The sequence below is a fragment of the Dromiciops gliroides genome, chromosome 5 (genome assembly GCF_019393635.1).
Source record: "Dromiciops gliroides isolate mDroGli1 chromosome 5, mDroGli1.pri, whole genome shotgun sequence".
NCBI lineage: Eukaryota > Metazoa > Chordata > Mammalia > Microbiotheria > Microbiotheriidae > Dromiciops > Dromiciops gliroides.
Window position 1 is genome coordinate 288,141,219 of NC_057865.1, and position 26,130 is coordinate 288,167,348.

The following is a 26,130-nucleotide window of genomic DNA, read 5'->3' on the forward strand; positions in this document are numbered from 1 at the left end:
GTCTATTTTTCTTTTATGACCTCTTCTAAGTATTTGTCAGATAAACATTCCTTTCCCACAATTCTATTCCCTATCCACTCCATTCTCTCCCTAATTTGTATTTGATAGTATGACTTTTTATATTTAGACCATTCATTACAGTTCATACAGTGATACATGTAAGAAAAATATCTAAATCTACTTCTCACCCAGGCTGCCTTCCAGTATCTTTACTTGTTCTGCCTAATTAAATATTCCCTTCTCTAAGCAGTTTGTTTTCTTGGGTTTGTCAAACTTTAGCCTAATGTGAATATTTGTTTAAAAAAACTTTAAAAATTAAATTGTCTCATGTAATATTAACAATTAGTTGCCTTGCAGTATGTTTTGAGATCTAATAGTGGCCACCCCAACACTTATTTTACTTATATTCCTTTATATTCTTGACCTATTATTCCTCTAAATGAAAGCTATTACTTTGTTTAGACCTATAGTTTCCCTTTGGTAATTTTATTGGTGTGACACTAAAATCTGTAAGGTGCTTTGAGTTTAGGTTGTATTATCATTTTTCCTATAGTGGAATAGTCTAGCTAAAACATTAATTCTCCTTTCAATGATTAAGTGTTTGTTTTTACATGAAACACATGAAAATAATAGATTTTAGTGAATCTTAATATTATGCTTGCATTTTAAAATTCCCAGACATTTAATGAATCCCATTGGTTATCTTAAATGGGATTTCTTTTCCTCGTGGAATTTCTTATTAATCTACAGGAGAGGCCAATGCTTTGTTTTTTGGATCTTTGTTTTGAATCTTGTTAATTTAGCAGAATTTTCTATCCCTCCCTCCCTTCCTCCTTCCCTCCCTCCTTCTCTGTCTCTCTCTCCTCAGTCTCTGTCTCTGTTTCTCCAAAAGAGATTTTTTAAAAGTTCCAAGGATTGCTTCATTACAAATAATACTAGTTCTTGGCTTTAGATAGTTATTTCTGACCATAGTAAATAAATATACCTCTATTACTATATTTTAGTACTTTTTATTTAAATGAAACCTTCATTTTGTTGAATGCCTTGCAATATATTTAGATATTAATACAATCAGCATTTCTTTTAAATACTTAGAAGCTGTGGCATTTGGTATGCCAGGATAATGCTTCAATGCAATGACACCAAAGTCATCTTTTCAAACTTTCCTGGGATAGACATCCACCTGTTGCAGTTCTTTGACTGCAGTACATGTCATTTTCTACTATTGGCTTTATGACAATTAAGCCAACTATCCCTGTAATTGATGGGGAATTGATCTGAGATGAGAGGGCTTAACAGGGTCCAAGAGGAAAGGACTCTAAGCTGGAGGAGTCACAGGGGATCTCTGAGGTAGAGTGGGAGTCAGAGTGGAATTTCTACTGAGATAGAAGTCAGCTGAGCTGGGATTGGAGGGGGAAATAAAAGTGGGTCCCTGATATGGGATGGGGGTCACAGGGTGAGTCTCTGAGCCTGGGGTGGAGCAACACACTTAACGTAACCCTAAACCTTACCATAGCTCAGAAAGATTTGAGAATCAGAGGTGGAGTCTGATCTGGGAAGGGGGCAGTCTTCCTGAAAAAGTCCCTTAGTGGGACAGCTAGGTGGCAGAGTGGATAAAGCACCGGTCCTGGATTCAGGAGGACCTAAAGTTCAAATTTGGCTTCAGACATTTGACACTTACTAGCTGTGTGACCCTGAGCAAGTCACATAACCCTCATTGCTCTGCCCCCCTCCAAAAAAAAATCACTTAGTGAAATATTTACTGGAGTACTCTGAGTGGTTTTGTCTAAAAGGCTGTTATCCCTAGAGTCAGAATCCTGACTCAGTCTAGCTCATCTCACCAAAAATTGTGTAGGATAAACAACTGAGGAAACAATCCAAGCTCTATAATGTAATAGCAAAATGGGTATAATAAATGAATCATTGGACTCCCCAGTCAGTCCAAACACTCTGAATATAGAGTGAGACAGCTTTTTATGTATTAAAAAACAATTAATCAAATAAGGCTGGATTACTTAATTAAAACAAAAACAACCAGGATACACAATTAGGTATTCTGATTTCTAATTGGAGGAAAGATTAGGGACTTCCTAATTTGGGAGGGGGAGAGCTAGCAGGTGTAATTACCGGAACTCAGAAAAAGTACTATCTCCCCCTGCTCTACCCCCTCCCCTGGCCCCAAGCCTCACACCCAAGTGTCTGTGTTCAATCAAAGGAACGTGGAAACAACCAATTGACTAGTGTATGGCTTGCTTTTCAGATAAGACGTATGCTTGAGATGCATCACTGTGAGAAAATTCCTTCCATGAAGCCTTAGATTTAACTTGTTTCTCATCAGCATAACATAGATTCTCAGGTCTCCAAGTAGGAGAGAGAGGTGGTCCAGCTTTCCAGTTACACACAACCAAGTTCAAACAATGCAAAAAAATTTTCTTACCATTTCCCACATTTGAACAAAGTTTTCTCCCAAGACAGAAAATGGACCAGACCGAATAGAAAGATAACTGAACTAAGATTCCAGAATGGAGTTATATGATAGAATGCTTGTGGTTCATTCACTTACTAGCTGTTTGACCCTGGGCAAGTCACTTAACCCCCAATTGCTTTAAAACATTCAGGCCATCTCCATTTGTCCTGATCTATATCTTGCCACTGGAACCATATGGCTCTGGAGGGGGAGAATGAGGCTGTTGACCTTGCACACTACTCCCTCACTTAAATCCAATTCCCTGCAAATCATGATGTCCACTCCAATGTCATGGTCTTCTTTAAGAACAAAGGACAGGGTAGTAAAGCAACGGCCCTGGAGTCAGGAGTACCTGAGTTCAAATCTGGCCTCAGACACTTAACACACTTACTAGCTGTGTGACCCTGGGCAAGTCACTTAAACCCATTGCCTCACTAAAAAAAAAAAAAAAAAAGAACAAAGGACAGGGGGGCAGCTAGGTGGCGCAGTAGATAAAGCACTAGCCCTGGATTCAGGAAGACCTGAGTTCAAATCTAGCCTTAGACACTTGATGCTTACTAGCTGTGTGACCCTGGGGAAGTCACTTAACCCTCACTGCCCCACCACCACCAATAAAAAACAAAACAAAACAAAACAAAAATAATGGAAGGACAAGCAACAAGAAGAGTGTTTCTCTGCTTTCGATTTGGTTATGTGGTGAACTCCATTTATAGGGAATTTCCTGCATCCCCTTCACTTGGTTGCCATTTTCTCTTTTATTTTGAATGTTTCGAGGTACTTTCAGGTGATGAGGAGGATCTGGACATCTGCACAGCTTCTCACTCAGGCGATCTTTCCCAGAACCCTCAGGGAAAACTGATTTGTAGTTCAGTCTGAAAAGTAATTTCCTAAAAACAAGAGTCTGTAAGTGGAAAAAGTGGTCTTTTGTGAACTTCCCATCCTTAGAAGACTTCCTTTGGTGGCTGGATGACCATTTGTCGTAAAGAGGACTCAGGCTCTGGGTAGTTATTAGATGAACTCTGAAGTCCTTTCCTTACATCATGTCAATACTCCTTCCCCCTCCCCCCCCCTTGCCCTTTTACCTCTAAGATGTTGTCCAATGAGCTCTTTCATTTTCTGACAAATTGTTGAGCATATAATTAAAGAGATTACTTTGAAAGGGAAGGGACAATCTCTGGAAATCATCTCTTCTACAGTTAGAAGTAATCTCTTCTAATCTTGAATTTCTTAAACCACAGCTTTGATTCTCTCCTATCATATTGTCACGAGTTGTCACCATGTTAGGACTCCTTCCTTTGTCCCATTGCTGCCACCAGACTGGAAACTCCTTGGGGGCTTTGTTTCATCTTCCCAATCCTAGCACTTCACTTAAAGCCAGAGTGATAAACATTATTGAGTACTCCAACACTGAATGGCCCTGTTCTTATCTCCCTTTTCAAAATTCTTAGGGTCTTTCTAGGCTTCTTCCTCCTCCTTCTCCTCCTCCTCAGTAAAGTCTTCTTTGATCCACCCCCTCTCAAATTTAGTTCTTTCTGTCTTCAAATGACACATTTTTATATTTGTGTACATGTAGTTCCCGCCACCTGTCTCACCTCCACATTCACTTCATGTAGGATAAGTGCTTCATTTTTTTGGGCTTTTTGGCCTAGTGGAGTGCCTTACATGGCAAACAGTAGGTGCTGTTTAAAGTGTAGATTGATTAATTGTTGAGTTAAATCGACCTTAGAGTCATGTAGTCCAATCTCCTCACTTGCTTGTTGGGGAAAACACATTCAGGAAAAGGGAAATGACTTGCCTAAAGTCTCAAAAACTATTTATTATTATTAATGTAATTATTATATTAGCATTATTATGTTAATTTCTCTTCTGTTGTGTGTATTTTATTATATTGTGTTATGTTGTGTTGTATCGTATCGTATCATATCATATCATATCATATTATATTTACAATTATGCTCATGGGGCCCATAGCTCTAGAGCTGGAAGGGACCTTTGAGGCCATTCAATCTAATCCTTTTTCATTTTACAGATGGGGAAACTGAGTCTCAGCAGTGGTCTCTCTGAAACTTCGTCTCCTCATATGCGAAATGGGAAAGATAATTTCTATTCCTCTTATATTGTGTGATTTAATTTTTTCAATTAGCTAGCATTTGTTTTCTTTCCTTCTCAACCTCATCCCCCCTTCTCCCTTTGGTGGGAGTGGGTATAAGGAGCAAAACCAAAATGCTTCCAAAAAATCCACATCGTCTGGCAAAGGAATTTCCTTATTGGTCATATCCAGAAATGCCTGCCTCATCCTGCCCCCTGAGTCCATGATTTCTCTGTCAAGGGGTGGGGAGCAGGCATCATTATTGGTCCTATGGAATCATGGTCAGTCACTTGCAGTTGTCCAAGTTAGTAAATCTTTCAAAGTTTTAAAGTCTTTACAATCTTATTATAGGATAACTTATTCTCCTGGTCCTGTTAATTCATTCAGCCTCAGTTTAAAAAAATACAAATTACCAGGGTTGACATGAGAAAAATAGTTTGCAAAACTTAACATTTCATGAAATTGCATGAACTATTTCCCGCCATTGGGCTCTATCACACTGTTTGCCTAATGTGTTTCTCTTATAGGACTACAGGATTATAGATCTACCAAGGACTTTAGAGATTATCTATCCAATCCCTTTGTTTTGTAGAAGAGATACTGAAGGGTCAGAGAGATTAAGAGACTTGTTTTTGGGTCACAACAGTTATGAGCTACTGTCTAGAATGTGGCAGTGCCTGAAACTCAAGAAGACCTTGTTCCAATCTCACCTCTGATACTAGCTGTGTGATACTAGCAGGTCACAACAACCTTACTCAAATGTTGGCTATTCCCAATTTTACCCGCTCACAGATTATTTCCATGTAGAGGAGAGGTTGGTCCTTGTTGCCAGAGCCTAGATCTCCATCTGGCTTGAGAGGGGAGTAGGAAAATGTCAATCACAGCAAGAAGTTGTTCCTCTTCCCCTCTGGTCTCTGCAGCTGTGGAGCCAGGGTTAGACTCAGGCAGAGCCTTGCCCACAACTAACTTCTCCCTCTTTAGGTCTGAACAGTCACAGCTGCTGGCTTCTAACCTGGGGAAATGAGCAGAATCCAAGGAAATGGAGCCCATTCTTGTGAGTCCCCAGAAGAGAAGAGGACAAGCTGAGAGCAAGGACTTGACCCAGGCCTCCCGATGGAGCCCTAGGGAGGGCACTGTCCCCCTGCATCATCCTGCCCCAGCTGGGCCCGAAGATGGAGGGGGCCTGCTGGGTGATGCTTCAGCATCCTTCTGGCTGTATGCCTGGTGCTTCCACAGAGGGTGACATCAAAGGTCAGGATTGTCTCCTCCTTTCCTTCCTCTTCCTCAGGGAAATTTACTTCCCTCTTTTCCCGTCTCTGGTACCTTCCTTCCCACTCTTCCTCTCCTTTCCCCTCCTCCCACAGACTCGGATTTGGAGTCTGGGGTCTTCTTTGGAGCTGGGGGCTCTGCAGCTCAACTACCCTTATGTTAGGGACATTCTCTGGAGATGAGGGCTGGCTCCTGTTTATCTTGTGCTCCCAGCATCGCATAGAGCACAGGGGCCTAATACATAGGAGGGGGATGGCATGGGTTTGATCAGCACTCATCTGTCTAGGACTCAGTTTTCCCATATGGAAAATGAAGGAATTGGACAGTCTCAAAGTTTCATTCTAGCTCTGGACATTCTATGATCCCCTACTTCTGACAGTCCCTGTTCTCAGGCACCTCCTACTTGCTCTGTTCTCAGGCACCTCCCAGCTCTGATATTCCCTGTTCTAAGCTCCCTCCCAGCCTTGACATCCCCTATTCTAAGGCCCCCTCAATGTGCTAAATCTTATGGTAATATGACATGACCTACGTCCTTGGCAATCTTTCCTCCTTACCCTTCTACTTTGGTGTTCCATACTTCCCAGCACTGATCTCCAGTGTGTGTGTGTGTGTGTGTGTGTGTGTGTGTGTGTGTGTGTGTGTGTGTGCATATGTGTTGCTCTGTCTACCCTGCCTTCTATCATGCCCCTGCCAGAGCCTGGGCATAGTTCCCAGACTGGACCATGGTAAGGTAAGTGGTTTGATTGTCAGGCACATCCCAGGGGAATCTTCCCATGGCTTGACCCATATCCTTTTCATCTCAAGGAGCCTAAGAATATGTTCAATGCCTACATTTCATAGTCCCTGGAGCTTTCCCAGGCTTCCCTGGAAAAGGTGAAGGGGGATGGGCAGAGATGATGTTCCTTAACCATTTGGCTTCCCCATCAAGGCGCAGGTTCCTGAGCCTCCAGGAGAAAGGTGGACAGAACTAGCGCATGGGGTTTGTTAAAGCCAGAGCACAGAAGAGTAAGCAGCCTCCATAGAGGAGTTTATCAACCTAGAAATCAGGAGTCTCTACAAAATTCTGGATGAGTCCTGGCAGTGAATTCCTGGGGAGCAGGGACTGATTTGGGGAGTATCCCCAAAGCTTAGCAGAGTGCTTGGCACATAGTAGGCACTTAATAAAAGCTTGTTGACTGACTGACTGACTGACTGCTCTTGTAACCAACCAATAAGCATTTATTAAATACCTGCTGACTTGCCAGGCACTGGGTTAGACACTGGGGAAGAAATATGAAACAATCCTGGTCCTCAGGGGGGCTTGCAGTCTATCAGAAGAGGTGAATATACACGAATGAGTGTAGACAAAACTGACAAGCATGGAGGGCAGTCCCTGGTTGTGGTGGTGACAAGAAGGGCTTGTTCTGTACCTGGGGTGGTGGCTGAAAAGTAATGGGGGTCTGCTTTCCCTCTGATTCTCAGAGAACCTTCCCCTTCAGAGCCTGAGTTGCCATAATGACTTCACAACTAGGATTATCTGCCAGTGGGAGGAAGTGGCCGATGCCCAACCCTACCTCAACCTGACTCTTTACCGACAACAGCATGAGTGAGTATTTGAGCCCCTGGGGTTCAGAGGGAAAAGGAAACAAGGAACCTCTCTTCCAGGGCCAGATCCAGATCTAGGATGGATGGAGTTTGGAGAGGGAGAGAAGAGAGAGTAAAAAGATTTAAGTGGAGGAGAGACCTCACAGGGTCTGCTGTGCCCCAGAAGGGTGACAGAGGGTTTAGTGATTGGATTTCCTAAGAAGCTAAAAGGAGCTGGAGAAGGAAACGGCAAACCACTCCAGTATCTTTGCCAAGAAAAACCCAAATGGGATCACGAAGAATCAGACACAACTAAAAATGAAAAAGTGGCGTCTCTTTGAACAATAGTAATAATTATACTTTTTCTTTAGTTTCATTTTAAAAACACCATTGAAACAACTTCCAGGGCAACAGAAACAGACGGGTTTTCCTATCCTTGATCATCCTTTCCTGTCCTTGATAACATCCACCATATATAAGCATAAATTTCAATCCGATGTCCTCTTTGGACACCTGATTGGCACACATGTCCCCAGTAGTATCTTCTCCTGAATTTGTAAACAATTCACAAAGGTTCTCTTACTCTTTTCCCATGGACTTTCCTCCATCCCATGCTCCTCTAGGGCAGCTGAGCTTGTCTAGGCAATATACTGTAAGGAACTTCTGAAAGCATTTCAAAAGTGGGTAGGCACAAAGCCAGCTCCTCCAATGGGTGGTTATGGGGATGAAGAAGATTCTTATGCTCCCCACATACCAGTAAAAAAAGGGTCATCCAATCCAAACAAGTGTTGGCAGTCACCTCACAGGTGCCAATAGGAATAAAGTGAGATTCTGGGAGAGCATGATTGACCCCAGGTCATGCAAGCAGAATCATCAGAGGGGGCATTAAACCGGTGTGTGTGCCTCCAAAACCAGTGTTCATTCCACCATGCCGCAGAGATCCCAAGAAAAGAGATGATTCCTAAATGTATCTCAGAAGGAAACCAAGGGATTTTCCTACTCTTAGAGTCTGACTGAATTTGGGGAAGATGACCAGACTTTCCCACCAAGTGTCCACCCCTGTGACAGATAGGACCTGGGGCTGAATTGATTCCATGGGCTCCTTCTAATTCCTCAAAGTCAGTCAGCTAATAAAAAAAAAATGTTTATTGAGCACCTACTATGAGCCAGTCACCATGCTAAGTGCTGGAGAAACAAAGAAAAGCAAAGGCAGCCCCTAAAGTCTCTGACTGGGGTCCTGGTCACAATCTCAGCTTCTCTTAGTTGGGAGAGACTTCAGAAGTCACAAGATATTGAACTGGAATCCCATGGGGTATTCATGTCCTGTTTTCACCAAAAGTATGGCAGAGCAAGTCTCCTGTGTCCCTGGGGAGAACACATCCTTGCCCACATGCCAGTTCCAATCCTGCATGAGGACGTGCATCATTCACCAGGACACATTTGTTGGGAGTCAGATTGACCTCTTTAGCTTCCAACCAGATCGACCTCTGAAGGTCCGACTCCACATCAACCTGGCCCAGAATGGTGAGTGAGGCAAAGAGGGAGGGAGGGAGGGAGGGAGGGAAAGGAGGAAGGCTGCTCCTCTCTGGGCTCCTTCTCCTGGGTGGATATGATTGGCATGGGCAGGCACTGAGGGCAGCCAGATGTAGGGTTCATGATGGGGAATGGGGGTGTTTTCTAATGGCATCTGGTTGGAAGAGAGATGAGGCCCATTTATTTTTAAGGTTCATGGCCTACAGTGAGAGAGGGGCACTGTGAAAGAGTGGATAGAGTAAAAGACATGGAGGTCAGGAAGACATGGGTTCAAATCCACTCTCAGACACTTACTAGCTATATGACCCTGGGCAAGTCACTTCATCCTGCCTGACTGCCTCAGTTTCCTCATCTGAAAAATGAACTGGAGAAGGAAATGGTCAACCCCTCCAGTATCTCTGCCAAGACAATCCCAAATGAGGTCACAAAAGAGTCAGACACAACTGAACAACTCATTTCATTGGTGAAAAGAGTTGCCAGGTAAGGAAACTCTTCACCAATTCAGCTTAGTAATCATCCTGCAACTTTTCTTCTGAGAGTAGCCAAGGGCACCAAGATGTTAAGTGACTTATCCAGGGTCACACAAAAAGTATGTGACAAAGGCAGTTCCTGAACTCCTGACTCTCCAGCTGACTCTGTATCCATGAGTGCAGGCTGAGTAAGAGATGATTATTGAATTGAAATCATGGCTTGTCATTAATTGAGAGCACCCTCCCCTACTCCCACCCCAGACTTTGATTTGATTGATGGTGGCCCCAGGGAACAGAGAGAAGGAACTCTCACACAGGGCCTGAGGCTTAATTGAAAACTTAGCAGGAAGAACTTTGTGTCTCTTCTCTTCATACCACTCAGTTCTTCTTTTTTTTTTTTTTAAGAAATTTAATAATTTTTATTTTTATCTCACCTTCATTTTTGAAGCTATTCTTCCCTTCCCCTCCCCCCAAGAAGCCATCCCCTGTCATAAGGAATCTTTAAAATAAAAAGAAAAAGGGGCAGCTTGGTGGTTCAGTGGATAAAGCACCAGTCCTGGATTCAGGAGTACCTGAGTTCAAATCTGGCCTCAGACACTTGACACTTACTAACTGTGTGACCCTGGGCAAGTCACTTAACCCCCATTGCCCTGCAAAAAACAAAAAAAAAAACCCCAAAACCAAAACAAGAAGAAAAAGAAAAACAATTCAGCAAACTAACCATCAAATCCACTGAGTCTGGCAGCATATGCCACATTCCATCCCCCATAGTCCTCCCTGTCTGCAAAGAAGGGGGGTGGGTAGAGTTTTTCACCTCTTCTCTGGTGCCAAGCTTTGTCATTGCTCACAGAATGTGGTGTTTCATGTTTATTCATTTGTTTTTGAAATTTTCCTCTCCCCATTTGTTTTGTGGCCTTCATTTTGGGCACAGATTTCCTGGTTCTGTATATTTCGACACATAAGTTCCTGTTTCTAAGAGTCTCAGTTTGTGACATACTCATCATTTCTTGTAGTGATAAGCCCTTGACTTCACTGAATGTGACTTGTGTAACCATTTCCAGACACTGGGCATCATCTGCATTGTTTCCAGTTCTCTGTTCACAGAAAGGGTGGCTTTGGGTACTTTCTTGGGTCTTCAAAACAAGTCATGCAAATAACTACATTCTCCCACTCCCCTCTTCCAGTTCAGCCTCCCACCCCAGAAAATTTCATGGTTATGAAAAATGGATCCAAAGGCTTCCTGCTTTCCTGGGAGATGCCCCAAAGTTGGAACCAGAACCTCCAGTCATCCCTGAGGGACCTGAAGTTCAAGGTGGCCTACAAGAGGCCATGGGAGTCATGGGAGTATGGCATGGGGGATGGTGAGGCCAGCTCAGCCCCAAACCCCCAGGAGCCCCTCCCTTCCCTCTCTCACCTCCTTCTATAGCAGTGCAGCCCTGACATCTCTTTTCATTCCACCAAAAGGAGGCTTCTACAGTGGACTCCTCCATGTCCCATGTTCCCCTGGGGGCATGATGACCCTCATTCCTGACAACCACTATGTGGCCCGAGTACAGGCAATGATCCCTGGAGGGACATTCCAGCCTGTGGAGTTCTGAGGTTTCCTGGAAATCTCAGGAAGGTAACACTGGGGGCACAGATCCATCTCAGGTCTTGGAAGGAGGAAGGAAGGGGCTCTTTTCACTCTCCTAAGGCCCATTTCCCTGGGCTTGACTTTTGAGAAGCAGCCTGGTGCACTGGGTTCAAATCCTGGCACTGCCACTGTGTGGTATTGGACAAGTCCCTTGTCCTGCCTGGGCCTCAGTTATTCATTGAATGATGAGGGAGGATAGATTAAATGACCTTCTTAAGGTCTCTTATAACTTCTAACCTTATGACCTTTTCCTCTAACCCTACTGGACTGGGAAGGAAGGAAGGAAGGAAGGAAGGAAGGAAGGAAGGAAGTAAGGAAGGAAGGAAGGAAGGAAGGAAGGAAGGAAGAAAGGAAGGAATGAAGGAAGGAAGGAAGGAAGGAAGGAAGTAAGGAAGGAAGGAAGGAAGGAAGGAAGGAAGGAAGGAAGGAAGGAAGGAAAGAAACAAACAAACAAAGAAACAAACAAAGAAAGAAAGAAGGAAGGAAAGAAAGAAAGAAGGAAAGAAAGAAAGAATGAAAGAAAGAAAGAAAGAAAGAAAGAAAGAAAGAAAGAAAGAAAGAAGGAAGGAAGGAAAGGAAGAAAGAAGGGAAGAAAGAAGGAAAAGAAGGAAGGAAGGAATAAAAAAAATTCTTGATTGCTTTCTATGTTCAAAGCCCTCTGGAGGATACAGATAGAAAATCAAGACAGTCCCTGCCTCAAGGAGCTTACACTCTAAAGGAGGTGATAATACATAAAAGAGAATGGGTGAGGGCAGTGAGGTGTCATAATGGATAAAGCACTGGCCCTGGATTCAGGAGGACCTCAGTTCAAATCCCACCTCAGACACTTGACAAGCTGTGTGACCTTGGGACTTAACCCTCATTGCCCCCCCCCAATTAATTAATTGATTGATTGATTGACTGATTAAAAGAGAGTAGATGAAAAGGCAAGGGTTCTCAGGATTAGCAATAGATCAGATGGCTATAACCAGGTATTGAGAGAATACAATGACAGGGCAGTTGGTGTGGCCCAGAGGACCTGCAGGCTCCCTGGCAGAGTCAATGTAAGTTATTGAGACCCTCCATCTTGGTGCAAGGTTTTGCTAGTGCCTGCATGCTCATCCTAGTCTTCCTCCTGCCTGGCCAGAGGGCAGTTTGAGTTGGGGGAGGTTCAAAGTGACAAAGAGGGAGAAGAGCCTCCATGCCACCCTCTGAGAAAGTACACCCCCATCTTGTTGTGTTGGGAAGAAGCTCTTTGGGACCTCAGCCCTACCAAGATGGATGTAATGGGAAGGGTACTTAAAGACAGGGGTGCTTAGCCCAGAGAAGAGATGACTTAGGGGAGGCTCAGACTCATCCCAGGATCTCAGAGCAGAAGAGGACTTCAAAAGTCACCCAGTGTGTCACATTCTGGAAGCAAAGGCCTCCCCCTCCTTATGTAACCTTCTTATTGAGTGGTCATGCTCAGCTACACGCCTGTGGAAGAGGGTTTATGCTGATCCTTAGATGCTCCAGATGGGAGTGTTTGGCCCAGTGGGGGGAAATTTTAGCGAGGATTACAGACCAGCACAAGGAAGAACTTTCTCTTGATTAACACAGCCCAAGAGTTCTAGGTCTGGAGCTAGAAGACTCCAGATGGCAGAACAAGTACTAACCCCTTACAGTGATCTGGGGATTTCTTTTCTTCCAAGATTCTTTAAACATATTCCTCGGTTAATTCCTCACCAGGTCCCTGAGAACAATGTAGGGCTGACATTTGTATTTCATAAAAGAGAAACTGAGGCCCAGGGGGATGAAGTCCCTTTTTACAGATGCAGACAGCTGCTGAGCAAGCAGGGCCTGGCACCATGGTGAGCCAGCAGCAGGACAGGGCACCAGGCTGCTTTCTGCCATCTTTACACCAAGACTTTTCAGATCTAATTCTTCAGGCTGCAGGGTGATGCTCAGAATGTGGGCAAATCCCTCCTGTCTCCAGCAGAGGCAGTCAGGCCAGGAGCTGAACACCATTTGCTGTGTTCAGAAATGGGTCCTTGCCCCAGCCTTGGGAAGGGTCCTGTCTCACTTCAGAGAAGTTTAATGAGCTGCCTTCCCAGGGGATGCAGCTCAACCCAAGAACCTTCGGTGCCTCTTTGATGGACACACAAACCTCAAGTGCACCTGGGAAGTGAGGACCGAGATTGCCAGCTCTGTCTCCTTTGGCCTCTTCTACAACGCTAGCCCAGATGCAAAGTGAGTGACCCCTTCCTATGCTTGGGGCAATCATCTCCTACCCTCCCTTGTTTTGTTTGTTACAGCTGGGGACTATGAGCTACCTGCAGCTGGACACAGCAGCCTAAAAGTCATGAGCAATCCTTTAAAAACATTGTTGGCTTAAAAATAAAAAGCCTACTGTCATTTCCCCTCATCCCAAAGAACCCTTTTGTCATAAGAAAGAAAGCGCACCCATGCTCACCTGAGCATGTGGAAGCATCAGCTACATTCCCCATACATAGCTTCCCTGTCCCATCCTGAGAAGGGGAGTTTGCCTCATCCTAAGTATTTCTTCCTGCGAACTTCCTTACTTTCTTTTTATTTCCAGCCTTCTGTACAAGATTCTTCATTTTTCTGTGTTGCTTAGAATTCTCTCTCTCTGTCTCTGTCTGTCTTTGTCTCTCTCTCTCTCTCTCTCTCACACACACACACACACACACATTTGCAAGGAGGAGACATTAAGCAAATAAACAGGTGGGGACAGGGTAGATGGTGTCTGACAGGGTAAGGCTCAGTAGCTGAAGTGAAGAACTTGGGAGGGGAGACCAAGAAAAGGCCCCTTCAGGAGCTGATACTTGGCCTTAGTCTTGAAGGAGGCCAGGGAGGCCAGGAGGCCCAGGGGAGGAGGGAACATATCCCGGGCCTGGCCAGGGCGTTCACTGGAGTTCTGTTCCCCACAGGAAGGAGTGCAGCCCCGTGCTCAAAGAGAGGATACTGGGCAGCCCCTATGTACAGTACAGGTGTCAGATTCACATCCAGGACGCCATCAACCCAAGCCAGTACACAGTCACTGTGCAAAGCAAGAAGGAGGAGAAACCTTTCCCAAGTCAGGAGCACAGTGAGTAGCCCAGAGCCCCAGGGACGGATCACTGGCTGAGTTAAGCTATAACATGGAGATGAAACACCCTCCCAGTGTCTACCCTTGTATGGGATGTGGCAGGCCCATGGCCTGCCCTTCAGCACCTCTCATCCTTGTTTTGGGGAAACAAGATGAACACATGGGTGGCTTAATTAGCACCAGACAGAAGAAAAAATAATAATAAATAGCAGATATACCAATAGCATCTTAAGGTTTGCAAAGGAAACCTATGGAGCAGGTGCTATTATTATCCTCATTTTATAGAAAAGGAAACAGAAGTAAGTGACTTTCCCAGGATCACAAGATAGTTAGGAGTGGTTTTCCATCCAGGGCTCCTGACTCCCCTGCTGCACTCTCTGCCAGGTGCCCTAGTTCCTTTTAAAATTTATTTTAATTTTAATTTTTTCCCAATTACATGTAAAGATATTTTACTGAGTTATTTTTTTTTCGCAGGGCAATGAGGGTTAAGTGACTTACCCAGGGTCACACAGCTAGTCAAGTGTCCAGTGTTTCTGACTGGATTTGAACTCAGATCCTCCTGAATCCAAGGCCAGTGCTTTATCCACTACACCACTTAGCTGCCCATATTTTACTGAGTTCTAAATTTTTCTCCTACCCTCCCTTCCTTCCCCCCTCCCAAGGCCAGCAAGCAATTTGATATGGGTCATATATAACAATCATATTAAAAAATATTTCAATATAGTTACATTTGTAAGAGAATAATCAGAACAAAAGAAAAAAAACCCACAAGAATAAAGAAGAACAATAACAAAAAAGCAACAACAAAGTGAAAACATTCTGCTTCAGTCTGCATTCAGATTCCATAGTTCTTTTTCTGAATGTGGAGGGTCTTCTACCTTCTTATGGGACAGAGCCTCTTATGGGAGAGGTCCTCTATAAGACCTTAGAGGAGATAGAGGGACTACAGTGGGCTGAGGGTAAAGGAGGTGTGAGAAATGAATGGAGAGCAGAGAGAAAGGGGCATTGCAGAGAGGAGGAACCAAAGGCCTACAGATGGCTCCTTTTGTCTAAAGGATGGGGTGTAACCTCCCAGCCCTGACGTCCATACTCCAGTCCTGCTTTTCTATCCCGTCTTAGCTCCTACACTCTGCATCACTCAGCCTCAAGGCTTGGAAATGGCATTGGAGAAATGAAGGCGCTTGAAATCCTTTCTCTGTTAATTATTAGCTTTGTAACCTGGGCAAATCACTTGACCTGTCTGGGCCTTCGTTTCTGCAATTGATAAAGTGAAGGGTTTGGATGAGATGGCTTGGGAAGTCCCATCCAGCTCAGACAATCCACCTCACCGTCCATGAGTTATTAGTGTCTTGGGCTGCTGTACCAGTCCTAAGGCTGTAGGCTCTGCCTGGGGTCTGGGGTCATTTCTGGTCTCTGGAGGAGAAGAGGGTGAATTGAACTCCCAAAGTCCCTGTCTCCCCTCCCAGTGGCTGGTTGAGCCATTTACCAGGACTGGGGCCACTGGCAATGATGCCCCTTTGGGATGCAGATGCCGCTCTCTCTTCCTTGGGTCATACTCTAATCTTCGACTTTGTGAAAATGGTGACACCCCTCAAACTTTCTAAGCCTCAGTTTACTCACATTTCCAATGGACAAGCAGCCCCAAAGCTTTTGCTTTCTTCATTGACATGAGTCATGATCAACACTAGCCAATTGGGGGGAATGTACAGAGATATTAGGGAGAGTAGCTTCCCTTTGGGGATGCCCTGGTAATTTACCCAGCACAGCCTGATTGTTTCCTTACATTCCAGTCAAGCCACACCCACCACTTATTAAGGTCAAGACCGGACAAAACACCTACCACCTCAAATGGGAAAAACACAAGATCGATTACGACATAGAGCAGACCTACCAAGTTCAGTACAGGAAGTCATCACAATCCTGGGAGGTAAGCAGCTCTCTCTGTGACGGATGGGACCTGTGAAAGGGGAGAGATGGGGCTACATGTTGTGTTCAGTCGTGTCTGACTCTTCCCGGCCCTATTTGGGTTTCTCTTGGCAAAGATACTGGAGGTGGTTTGTTATTTCCTTCTTCCCACTCATTTGACAAATGAGGAAACTGAGGCAACGATGGTTGAGTGACTTACCCAGGGTCACACAGCCAGTAAGTGTCTGAGGCTGGATTTGAACTCATGGAGATGAGTCTTGGCTAGATGTAGGGAGAGGCCAGTTCAGAAATGATCTGCCCAGGGGGAAGCTAGGTGGTACAGTGGATAGAGTACTGGCCCAGGATTCAGGAGGACTTCAGTTCAAATCTGGCCTCAGGCACTTGACACTTACCAGCGATCCTGGGCAAGTCACTTAACCCTCATTGCCCCACCAAAAAAAAAAAAAAGTGATCTGCCCTGTGCACAGGCCAAAGAATTGTGTGAGCTTTATATGAACATAATGAGAGCCTGGAGGAGATCACAGACTTCAGAAGCAGGAGATAGTAGTTTGAATCTGGCCTATACTGCTCACTAGTTCTGACCCTGAGCCCATCACTCACTTTCTCCGGACTTCAGTTTTTCACGTCAGTAAAAAATAAAGCTGTGGGAGCAGAACATTTCTTTGGGCATGGCTGACTAGAAATGCCATCCTACTACATCTGATGTCCTACATCTCTCTGTACGACCTACATCTGGTTGTCTCTCTTTGTCTCTCTCTGCCTTGCTCTCTAGGCAGCCCACAATGAAATCTTGGTAACAAGGGAGTTCATGGACATCCCTGTGACTTCTCTGGAGCCTGACACAGGATATGTTGCTAGAGTGAGGACAAAGGTGACATCCCGAGCCTACAGAGGGTCATGGAGTGAGTGGAGTAAGGAGTGCACCTGGAGGACAGAGAGAGGTAGGTGGGCTAGAGGGTGGGGCTCAGTCTGGGCTCCCCATAGCCCCCAGGGGCCAGAGGAGCCTGGGCCAGGTGAGAGTCCTGAAGATCCAAGAGGGCTTCCCATATACACAGAAGACAAACCTCCACAAGTACCCCAGCATTTGATTCTGGGCTGTGCTTTGGGGCTATAGACCCATAATTATCAAAGCTCTTCACATTTTGATACAGACCCCTCCCCTCTGAGCTACCCTGTGCAGGGACGATTTTCATCATTTTACAGGTGAAGAAACTGAGGGTCAGAGAGGAAAACTGACTTGCCCTGGCAACTATATAAGCAAATCTCATCTCTTCTTGTTCCAGTTTTTAAATCTGTTTATTTGAAAAATAAATAAACAATTGAAAGCTTGTTAGCTTTTAAGACAAAAAACAAAACTTCTTGAATTAAGGCTGCAGGGCAGTACAGTTAGAAAGACTCTAGACTAGGGGTCAGGAGGCCTGGAATCAAGTTCCTAGCTCTGCTACTCCCCATTAGAATGGGAGCTTTCTGAGGGCAGGAACCTTGCTTTGTCTTTCTTTGTATCCCTATTGCTTAGCACACAAGCAGGCATTTAATAAATGCATATTGGCTGACTAGGTGGGTCACTTTGGGTGTCAGCTATTTTCCTGAGGACTCAGTTTCTCCCTCATTAAAATAAGGGGATTAGCCTCAATAGCTTGCCAACTCATTGACCTCCTTTGGTTCTGGGATTTCAACTAAGCCTATCATGAATGTGTATTGAACTGCCTCACCCTGCCTAGGATTGACCTGCCTTCTGGGCCTTCTTTCTCCCTCCCTGAAGTCCTTCCTCCATGGCTCCTGCCACTGGGGCTGGTCATCACTACTGTCCTGATGCTGCTGGGGGCCTGGTGCTGTTGTACCTTTGGGGCCAGGTAAGGCATTTTTCTCCATGGTGGTGGGTGGGGATCCACTCCAGCATTCCCCAGCCCCTGGAGAGGTTCCTGTGGGAGGCAGGGTGGCTGAGAAGAACTAACACTAACTTTACCTGTTAGACCTTAGGCAAGTCTGTTTTTTTATCTGTGTAATGAGGGCAGTGGATTAGCTGGCATCTTAGGTGTCTTCTAGCTCCAGACCTAGAACCCTGTGGTGCTTTGGTATCTATGTAGTATATCTCTGATGTTGATGTGTGGCTGCTGTAGCCAAGAGTCAAGCTCAAGTCAGACCTCCCAGCCCCAACAAGGGACCTCTAGCCTATGTTGGGGAGAATGAGATTACTTAGGAACATGGTGACTTAGGTCTGTGGTCATAGCCTACAGAGAATGTCAGATCTGGGAGGAAACAGAGTTCTTAGGGGTGGGGGTGGGAAGGGAGGGAGGAAGAGAAGTTGGAACACAAAGTTTTAAAAAATTGATGTCAAAATTTGTTTTTACATTTATTTGGAAAATAAAAGTCTAAACAAAAAAAAAAACAACATGGTGACTTAAGTCTGTGGTCAGAGCCTATGGAGAATATCAGATCTGGGAGGAGACAGAGAAATCAGCTGGTCCTCCCCACCCCCACATTGGAATATAGAAGTCTACAAAAGGGCAATGAGGTCATGCAGACAGAAATGGGCAATCATGCGAATGAACTTTGGTCTTCTGACTAAAATGAATCTGTCCAGAATATCTTCCAGACATCATGCTTTGAACCACTTTGTGAGCTACATGAGAAAAGCAATCACCAAACCAAACAAAACATAACAAAAAAGAAAGAAAGAAAAGAAAAGAAATCACCCTCCCTCCTTCCCAATGAACTCATTTTATGAACCTTGACCAAGTAACTTCCCATCTTTGGCTCTCAGTTTCCTTACCTTTGGAATGAGGATGATGGACTAGATGTTTCTGCTCACTCTGAGCCCAGATGATGCATTTCCTAAAGTCCTTTTCAACATGGACATTCAATGTTCTAAGGTCCTTCCTAGCTCTGACATTCCATTCTTTAAGGTTCCTTCTGCCTCTGACATTCAACATTCTTCTGTGTTCTAAAGACCCTCCCACATCTGACACTGGGGGCTGTCTGTTCTGAGAGCCCTACTGGTTCTGACATTCCCTATTCTAAGATCCTTAGAAACTCTGAGATTCTGGAATGGCTATGACCCAAAATATCTCACCCATGATCCTTTTCATACCTTTGGACCACCATTGCCTCGGGCAGTTTGGGAGCTATTCTCTCCTTCTTAGGCAACAGTAATAGAACTTAGCACCCCAGGGCAGGGCTCAGCCTCAAGGGTTCAACAGTTTCCAGGCTAAGCTCTCCCTGTACCTGTTGAGTGGGGAGGGAGGGTGGGCCTGAAGATGCAAGCAGGCCCTCTCCCACCCACTGGGAGACGACCCTCAATTCTATGCTTTCTTGACAGACTGAAGATAAATTGGGAAAACAAGATTCCCAACCCGAGTAAGAGCTACCTGTTCCAGGTAAGAGACCAAGAAGTGCTGTGGGAGTGGAGAGAGGGCCCAGGTAGCTCCCCCTGGCCCACTCAGCTCTCCTGCTCCTCTTTGGAAGACCCAGCTAGGAACAGGTCCAAGATTTTACTTCTGTTCTTGATGTAGTGGACAAAGGTCTTTAAATAAAGGGAGCCTGGGTTCAAATCTTCTACCACTTGCCTGATGTGTATCCCTGGGCAATCTCTCTGAGCCTCAGTTTCCTCATTTGTAAAATGAAGATAATAATAGAACCTCCTCACAAGATTGTTATAAGGTTCTTATAACAGATGGAAAGTACTTTGTAAACCTTGTGGTTGTTCAGTCATTTCTGACTTCTCACGAGCCCATTTGGGATAAAGCTAGAAACTGTAGTGGTTTGTCATTTCCTTCTCCATCTCATTGCACAGATGAGGAAACTGAGGCAAACATAGTGAAGTGACTTGCTCAGAGTCACACAGCTAATAAGTACCTGATGCTGGATGTGAACTCAGGTCTTCCTGACTCCAGGTCCAGGGCTCTCTCCACTGTGCCACCTAACTACCCTTCAATTAACCTTAAAGTAGCCTACTCTGTGCATTGCTTTATGTCAGGTGGAGGGATAGATTCATTGCAAATCTAGAGAAAATTAGGCCCTCTCCATCTACTGTGGAGAGCTGCCTAGTGGGGAGAGAAGACAGAAACACAGACAATTCATGAGAATAAAACAGCATTAGGTGAAATGTATTATATGTCAGATGAGGGGCTTTGGCTATACAGCTCTGGGGCCCTATGTCCTGTTCTAGGACCATATGACCTGGCTGGAATCCCAATTCTACCTGTGACCTTATGTGTAAGACACATCATCTTGTTGTGTCTCTTGACGGCAAGCTCTGAAGCCTTCAGGGAATCTTCTCATATTTTCTTGCCCAGAGATAAGGAAGCTCCTGACCCTGGGAGGATTTCAGAATGTTTTCTTTCCTTCCACAGGATAAGAAGCAAAAGATTTGGATTCCTGGGAAACATTCTACGTTTAGGCAAGAGAGCCCTTGGGAGAAGGAGGAAAGACAAGGTTCTGTCTCCAGTTTGGATTGGTGAGTTTGCTTCACACTTGAGTGACTCCTAGGGAATAAAGAGGGATAGATAAGGATGATATTCATTCTCCAGTGAGGATGGAGTCTGGAACATGGAAGATAGCTGCAGGAGGGGTTAGGACCAAGATGACTTGAGGGTGGGGAAGGACACAATTGCAGCACATGCAAAAGGTAGAGAAAATGAAGTATGATAGAAGATGACCTGGGGTCTTGGTAGACTACAAGCTCAGGCAGCACAATCCCTGCCTATTATAAAATGCAAACCTAACAGGAGCTACAAAAGGGTGAAAAGACTCTGGATTTGGAGTCAGAAGACTGGGATCAGATTGTATTTGTGCTATCTATTACCTGTGTAGCCTTGAAGAAATTACTTCTCTGGGTCTATTTCTTCCTATATAAAATGAAAGCATTAGACTCAATGACCAAGTTCAATTTGGTTCTTATGCCCCTACTGTGTGTAGTTTTCTGCTTCATAATTGCCCACTATGCTTCAGAAGGATATGTGAGAAATGTGGTGGGTCTAGAGAGCAAAGATAAAGAGGACCTACTGGATGGGGGCTCATCAGTTTCTCTGGCACACCACTGGCCTTGTTACTTAATTTTTCTTAAATTCACTCATACATCATGGCAGGTAAGGTAGTGGAATTTAAAGAGTATTGAACTTGCCATTGGAGGATCTGGGTTCTGCCATTTCCTCACTGTCGGTGAGACAGTGTCACTTAGCCAAGTCACTTTCCTCTCTGAGCCCCACTTTCCTCTAAAATGGTAAAGTTAGACTGGATGACCTCTAAGGTCCCCTCTGACTCCAGACCTAAGCTCCTATGATCACCTGATCTTCCATAATGTTAATGCTTTCTCTCTGAGATTATCTACCATTTAGCCTGTCTTTAGCTTGCTTGTATATAATCAATCAATCAGTGAACATTTAAGGCCCTAGTACGTGTCAGGAACTCTGCTAAGCACTGAGGTTACAAAAAGAGGCAAAAGACAGTGCCTGCCCTCAAGAAGCTCACAATCTAATGGCAGAGCTTACAAGATAATGTTGGCATGTTGTCTCTTCCATCAGACTGTGAGCTCCTTGAGAGTGGGGATTGTTTTTGCCTTTCTTTGTATCCTCAGTGCTCAGCAAAGTATCCAGCACACAGTAGGTACTTCATAAATGCTTGTTGACTTGACTATGATGTTTGTCCATTCAGGCTATGAGCAGGGGAGCACCTGGTTAGTATAGGATCAGGTCACAGAAAGTGCTTGATAAGGCTTTGTAGACTTAAGGAACCAAGAAGCAAGGAATCTAAGATGTCAAGTCATAGTATACCAGAGTTGGAAAGGGGCTTCTAGTCCAGCTCTTCCACTGTACATGTGGGGAAGCTGAGGCCCCCAAGAGGTAGAGAGACTTGCCCACAATGAGTTAGTGACTGAGCAAGGACTAGAATCAGGTCCTCCCAATTCCCAGTTTAAAGCTGGAGCTGGATTTGTTTAACCTGGATAGAAAGGGTGACATCATCACCTCTTCAAAGGCTCCATTGAGGTACTCAGTAAGAAGCCATTTCCTTTGCCTGGAGAAGACAGAGCTAGAGCCCTTCTGTGCTGAAGACTGAGGTATTCCCTTGCCTGATTATAATTTGATGCATGCTAGCAAACATTAAGTGCCTGCTATGGGCAAAGGGGAGACAGGGTGTTACAGTGGAAGGAAGGCTGGCTTTGGAATCAGTAGTATCCTGTCTCTCTCACAAGTCACGCCCCATCTTTGAGATTCATACTCTTCCTTGGTAAATTGAGGGGCTGAACTAGATGGCCCCTTGTGTCCCTTTTAGCTCTAGGAAGTCTATAGAACTCAATTTTCTCATCTGTAAAATGAGAGGGGCACCCACCCAAGGCACAGCCTGTGCAAATGCATGGAGGCAAAAGATGAGAAAAAGGGTGTGAGGCATGGTTAGGTCTCCAGTTTGTTTATGTAGAGAGCTCTGAGGGCAATCAAGTGAACTAGGGCTATGATGGTCAGTTGGAAGGAGACTGGGGAGGGCCTTCAGTGCCAGACTGAGGGTTTTGGCGTCTATTACCATAATGACACTAGGGAGCCTTTGCAGGTTGTTGAGTAGGAAGGGACTTGGGCAGACATCTAGGCCTTCAGGCTATTCCTTTGAGAGCTGTTTGAAGGAGGGATTGTCAAGCCCAGAGACTGATGGTGAAAGCAGCTGCAGAGCTGAAAATAGGAAGCAGCTCTCTTCTTGATTCCTGAGTCACCAGACCACAGAGGGGGGCAGAGAGTTTCACCCACAGCCCCTCCCTCCCACTCCAGCTACCCCCTCATGTGGTTGTTGGCCACCCACAAGAAACAGTTTGTCTGCCTCTGTACGTGGTGCCCAATAGCTGTCCCTGGCACACCAATGAGGGCAAAGTGCCAGGAGGCATATTTCAGCTCAGTGCAGGGGAAGCCTTCCCCAAGTCAGAGAAGAGGCTGCTGTAGGGGGCACAGAGCTCCCTCTCACTGAGGACCCTCGAGCAGAGATTTCAGAGATGCCCTAGAGGGTTTCAGTGGTGAGGGACTCACTGGATGGGGCAGGGGACCTGGCTTCACAGACTCACTCTGTCCCCCTCCTGGGTGACCTTGATCTCCCTGTGACTCAGTTTCCTCATCTATCAAATAAAGGCTAGAGACAGGTGGAACAGATGGTAGAGTCCCAGGAATCAGGAAGTCCTGAATTCAAATCTAGTCTCAGACCCAACAAAGGTAGTGTCAGGAACTTGAGCCCTGGTCATATAGTTTGAAGGCTAGTATGATTTCCAACCTACCCCTACCCACCACACTGGGAGGCAAACTCTGGCCATAAGGGGAAGGTGAAGAGAGGAGCAAAAGAACTGGAAAGGTCCATAGAAATATGAGCCCAACCCTCTTATTTTGCTGATGAGGAAATAGGGCGAGAGAAGTTTGGTCATTTGCCCAAGACTTCATGATTAAGACCAAGAACAGCTGAAGTCTACTGACTCCCCATCCAATGCTCTTTCCCCTACACTGTGCCTGAATACTCTGGGGTATTGGACAGGACTATCCTGGACAGGAAGGTGCTGCCTCTGATCTGCAGACCCACAACACCAGCAGACTTCAGAGCATGGTGAGCTCCAGTGGGCTGGGGTCATTGGGCAAGACTTCCTGGAGGAGCCTAGCCTTGAAGAGAAGCTCAGGGTAGACAGAGGAAATGTATGCAGAGAATGCGAACGGGAGGTAGGAAATGAGCAAGGGGGTGGGTGGAAATGCAGGCTATAACCTGCAATTCTTTCTCTCCCATTGCCTTTACCTTGCAAGGTTTCTCCTTCCTTCCCTCTGCTCCTACAAATCTTCGGTGCCTTTTCTGAAAGCAGGGCTGAGCCCTACACAAATCACCCCCTTAGACATGACATCTGGGACTGTTTCCTCATCTGTAAAATGGGCATAATAATCTCACTTCATACCTTACAGTGATGTTTTGGGGAGTAGGATTTTGTAAACCTTAAAGGCCGTAGAGAAAAGGGGGCTTCTTCTCACCTTCACCTTGCCATAGTGGTGATGCCAGGATCTTACCTCCATGTTCTTCCCTCAGGCATGATTTTGAAGATAACAGAAGCTCCGTGTCCCCTCTCACTGCTGTGGATCCCCAAGACACATGTTCTCTGTCCTCTGTCCCTGACCCAGCATCCATCACTTTACCTGATGAGGACCTGAGCCTGTCTACCTCCCAGAAAGAGCCTGAGCCCAACAACCCAATGAAGGACTTAGCTTCTGGCCTTGCTTTCAATGGCCTCTACCTAGACCTGCCCAAAAGCCACTCCCTGATCAATATCTCTGACCAGATGAGATCCTGCCAGGCTAAAGGGAACAAGAAGCAGCCCCATAAGTCCCTGGAGTATTTATGTCTGCCACAAGGTGGGCAGGGTGGCCTTGTTCCTATGGCCACGTTGGCTGAACCAGGAAGGGATAAAGAAAAAAAGGAAACATTGTCTGGTCATCCTTCATCCAGTGAAGAAGTTGAGCCCTGCACACTCAGGGAAACAAGGCAGGAGAAGAGCCTCCATCAACCAAATGCCCGCTCCAAGGCCCCCAGAAATCAGGCTACATTGCGGCCTGAGGACCTGGTGCTTGGCTCTGAGAACCCTGAAAGTCTCCCTCCTCTCCACCATGCCTCCCATACCCTTGTCAGCCCCTGAGTCCAGTCTTGGCCTCCCCCAGAAGAGACCAAATGGGCCTCTTTCAGCCTCTAGCCCCTGCAAATGCTGACATTGGGAGGGTTATTTTGAGGTCCCTCCAAACATGGTCAGTGCTGAGGCCCCTCCAGAGAACCCTGGCCCCTTAGCTCCAAATGTCATGAATGCTCAGCAGGGATGAAACCATAACAGTGGTCCATCCCAATGGACTCATTGTCCTGAAGCAGATAGGAGACTATTGCTTCTTCCCTTCCCAGAGCCAGTTGGTTACTCCTGGCCATTGCCCTGAGAAAATGGGTAAGCCCCAAGACATTCAGGGTAAGGAGCCCCCCAAGCCAGTCCCTGCCCCAGGTGCCAGCAAATCCAGCTCCTTCAAGGCCATGAAGCATCAGGATTACCTTTACTCTGCCCCCATGGGACAGCTGTGGGTCAGGCCAGGTGTGCTAATAAAACACCCTCAGACAGGGCAGCTGCCAGTCTCCAGTGGGCAGGTACCTTCTCATTGGGTGCCCACCTCACTGGGTTTTGTACTTTCTATACCTAGTGGAATGGAAGCTCTTTGAGGGCAAGGATTTTCCTGTTTCTGTCGAAGACGAGTTTGAGAGCAAACTCTGCCCATTTGTAACCTCAGGCAAGTTATTTCCCTCTCTGGGTCTCAGTTGCTTTTTGGTCTCAGAGGATGGGCAATGAAACATGTTCACCTCCTCTACAGATGCAGAATGTGATGGGGACTTACAAATAAAGAATGTATTTTCTGGAAGAAGAGTCGTCAAAATTCATACCATTTTTTTGCTCTGATAGGTGAACTATCAGAGGACCTTCCCATCCATTGATAGAACTATTGATTCAGTTCTCAAAATTGAGGTTTTATGTTGAAATAATGAAAAGAGTTGTTGAAGTGGAAAGAGCAGTGTATTTGGAGTCATAGGATCTGGGTTCAAATCCTGACTCTGCCACTTAATACCTATGTGACTTTGGACAAGTCAATTAATTTGGAACCTCAAATTCTCCATCTATAAAAATGAAGGTGCTGTATTGAAATGATTTCTAAGGTCCCTTCCAGCTCTAAATATAGGATTCTATCATCTAATCTATCTATCTATCTATCTATCTATCTATCTATCTATCTATCTATCTATCTATCTATCTATCTATCTATCTCTATCCCTACCTCTTTTACTATCTCTCTACAAACTTTACCTATATCTCTATCTACCTCTATCTCTTACTATCTCTGTATTTCTGTTTTATCTGTCCCATCCATCTATCTCTATCTCTGTCTCATTGTCTTCATCTACCTATCTTTATCTTCCTTTCTATCTATATTTTTTTCTATTCATATTTTTATTCTCTTTATCTCTATCAGTGGTCTCTCTATCAATTATCTATCTCTATTCTCTCTATCTCTATCCTTGCATATTCTTTTCTTCTCTGTTTCTCACTTCTCCCAATTTATATATTCTTTATCTCCCTCTCTG

General features: G+C 45.2%; 1 protein-coding gene across 1 annotated transcript; it reads left to right on the forward strand.

The window, feature by feature from the left end:
* The first annotated feature begins 5,733 nt into the window (after positions 1 to 5,733).
* On the forward strand, positions 5,734 to 25,403 carry LOC122729732 (cytokine receptor common subunit beta-like). The gene is given in 18 exon segments (XM_043968750.1): positions 5,734 to 5,807; positions 7,287 to 7,410; positions 8,728 to 8,912; positions 10,576 to 10,739; positions 10,859 to 10,897; positions 10,900 to 10,953; positions 10,955 to 11,012; positions 13,097 to 13,232; positions 13,934 to 14,091; positions 15,882 to 16,018; positions 16,790 to 16,958; positions 17,780 to 17,870; positions 19,337 to 19,394; positions 20,370 to 20,473; positions 24,052 to 24,616; positions 24,618 to 24,827; positions 24,829 to 25,053; positions 25,055 to 25,403. Coding segments are annotated over 18 exon segments (2,580 nt in total). The 5' UTR covers positions 5,734 to 5,749; the 3' UTR covers positions 25,100 to 25,403.
* Positions 25,404 to 26,130: the final 727 nt, after the last annotated feature.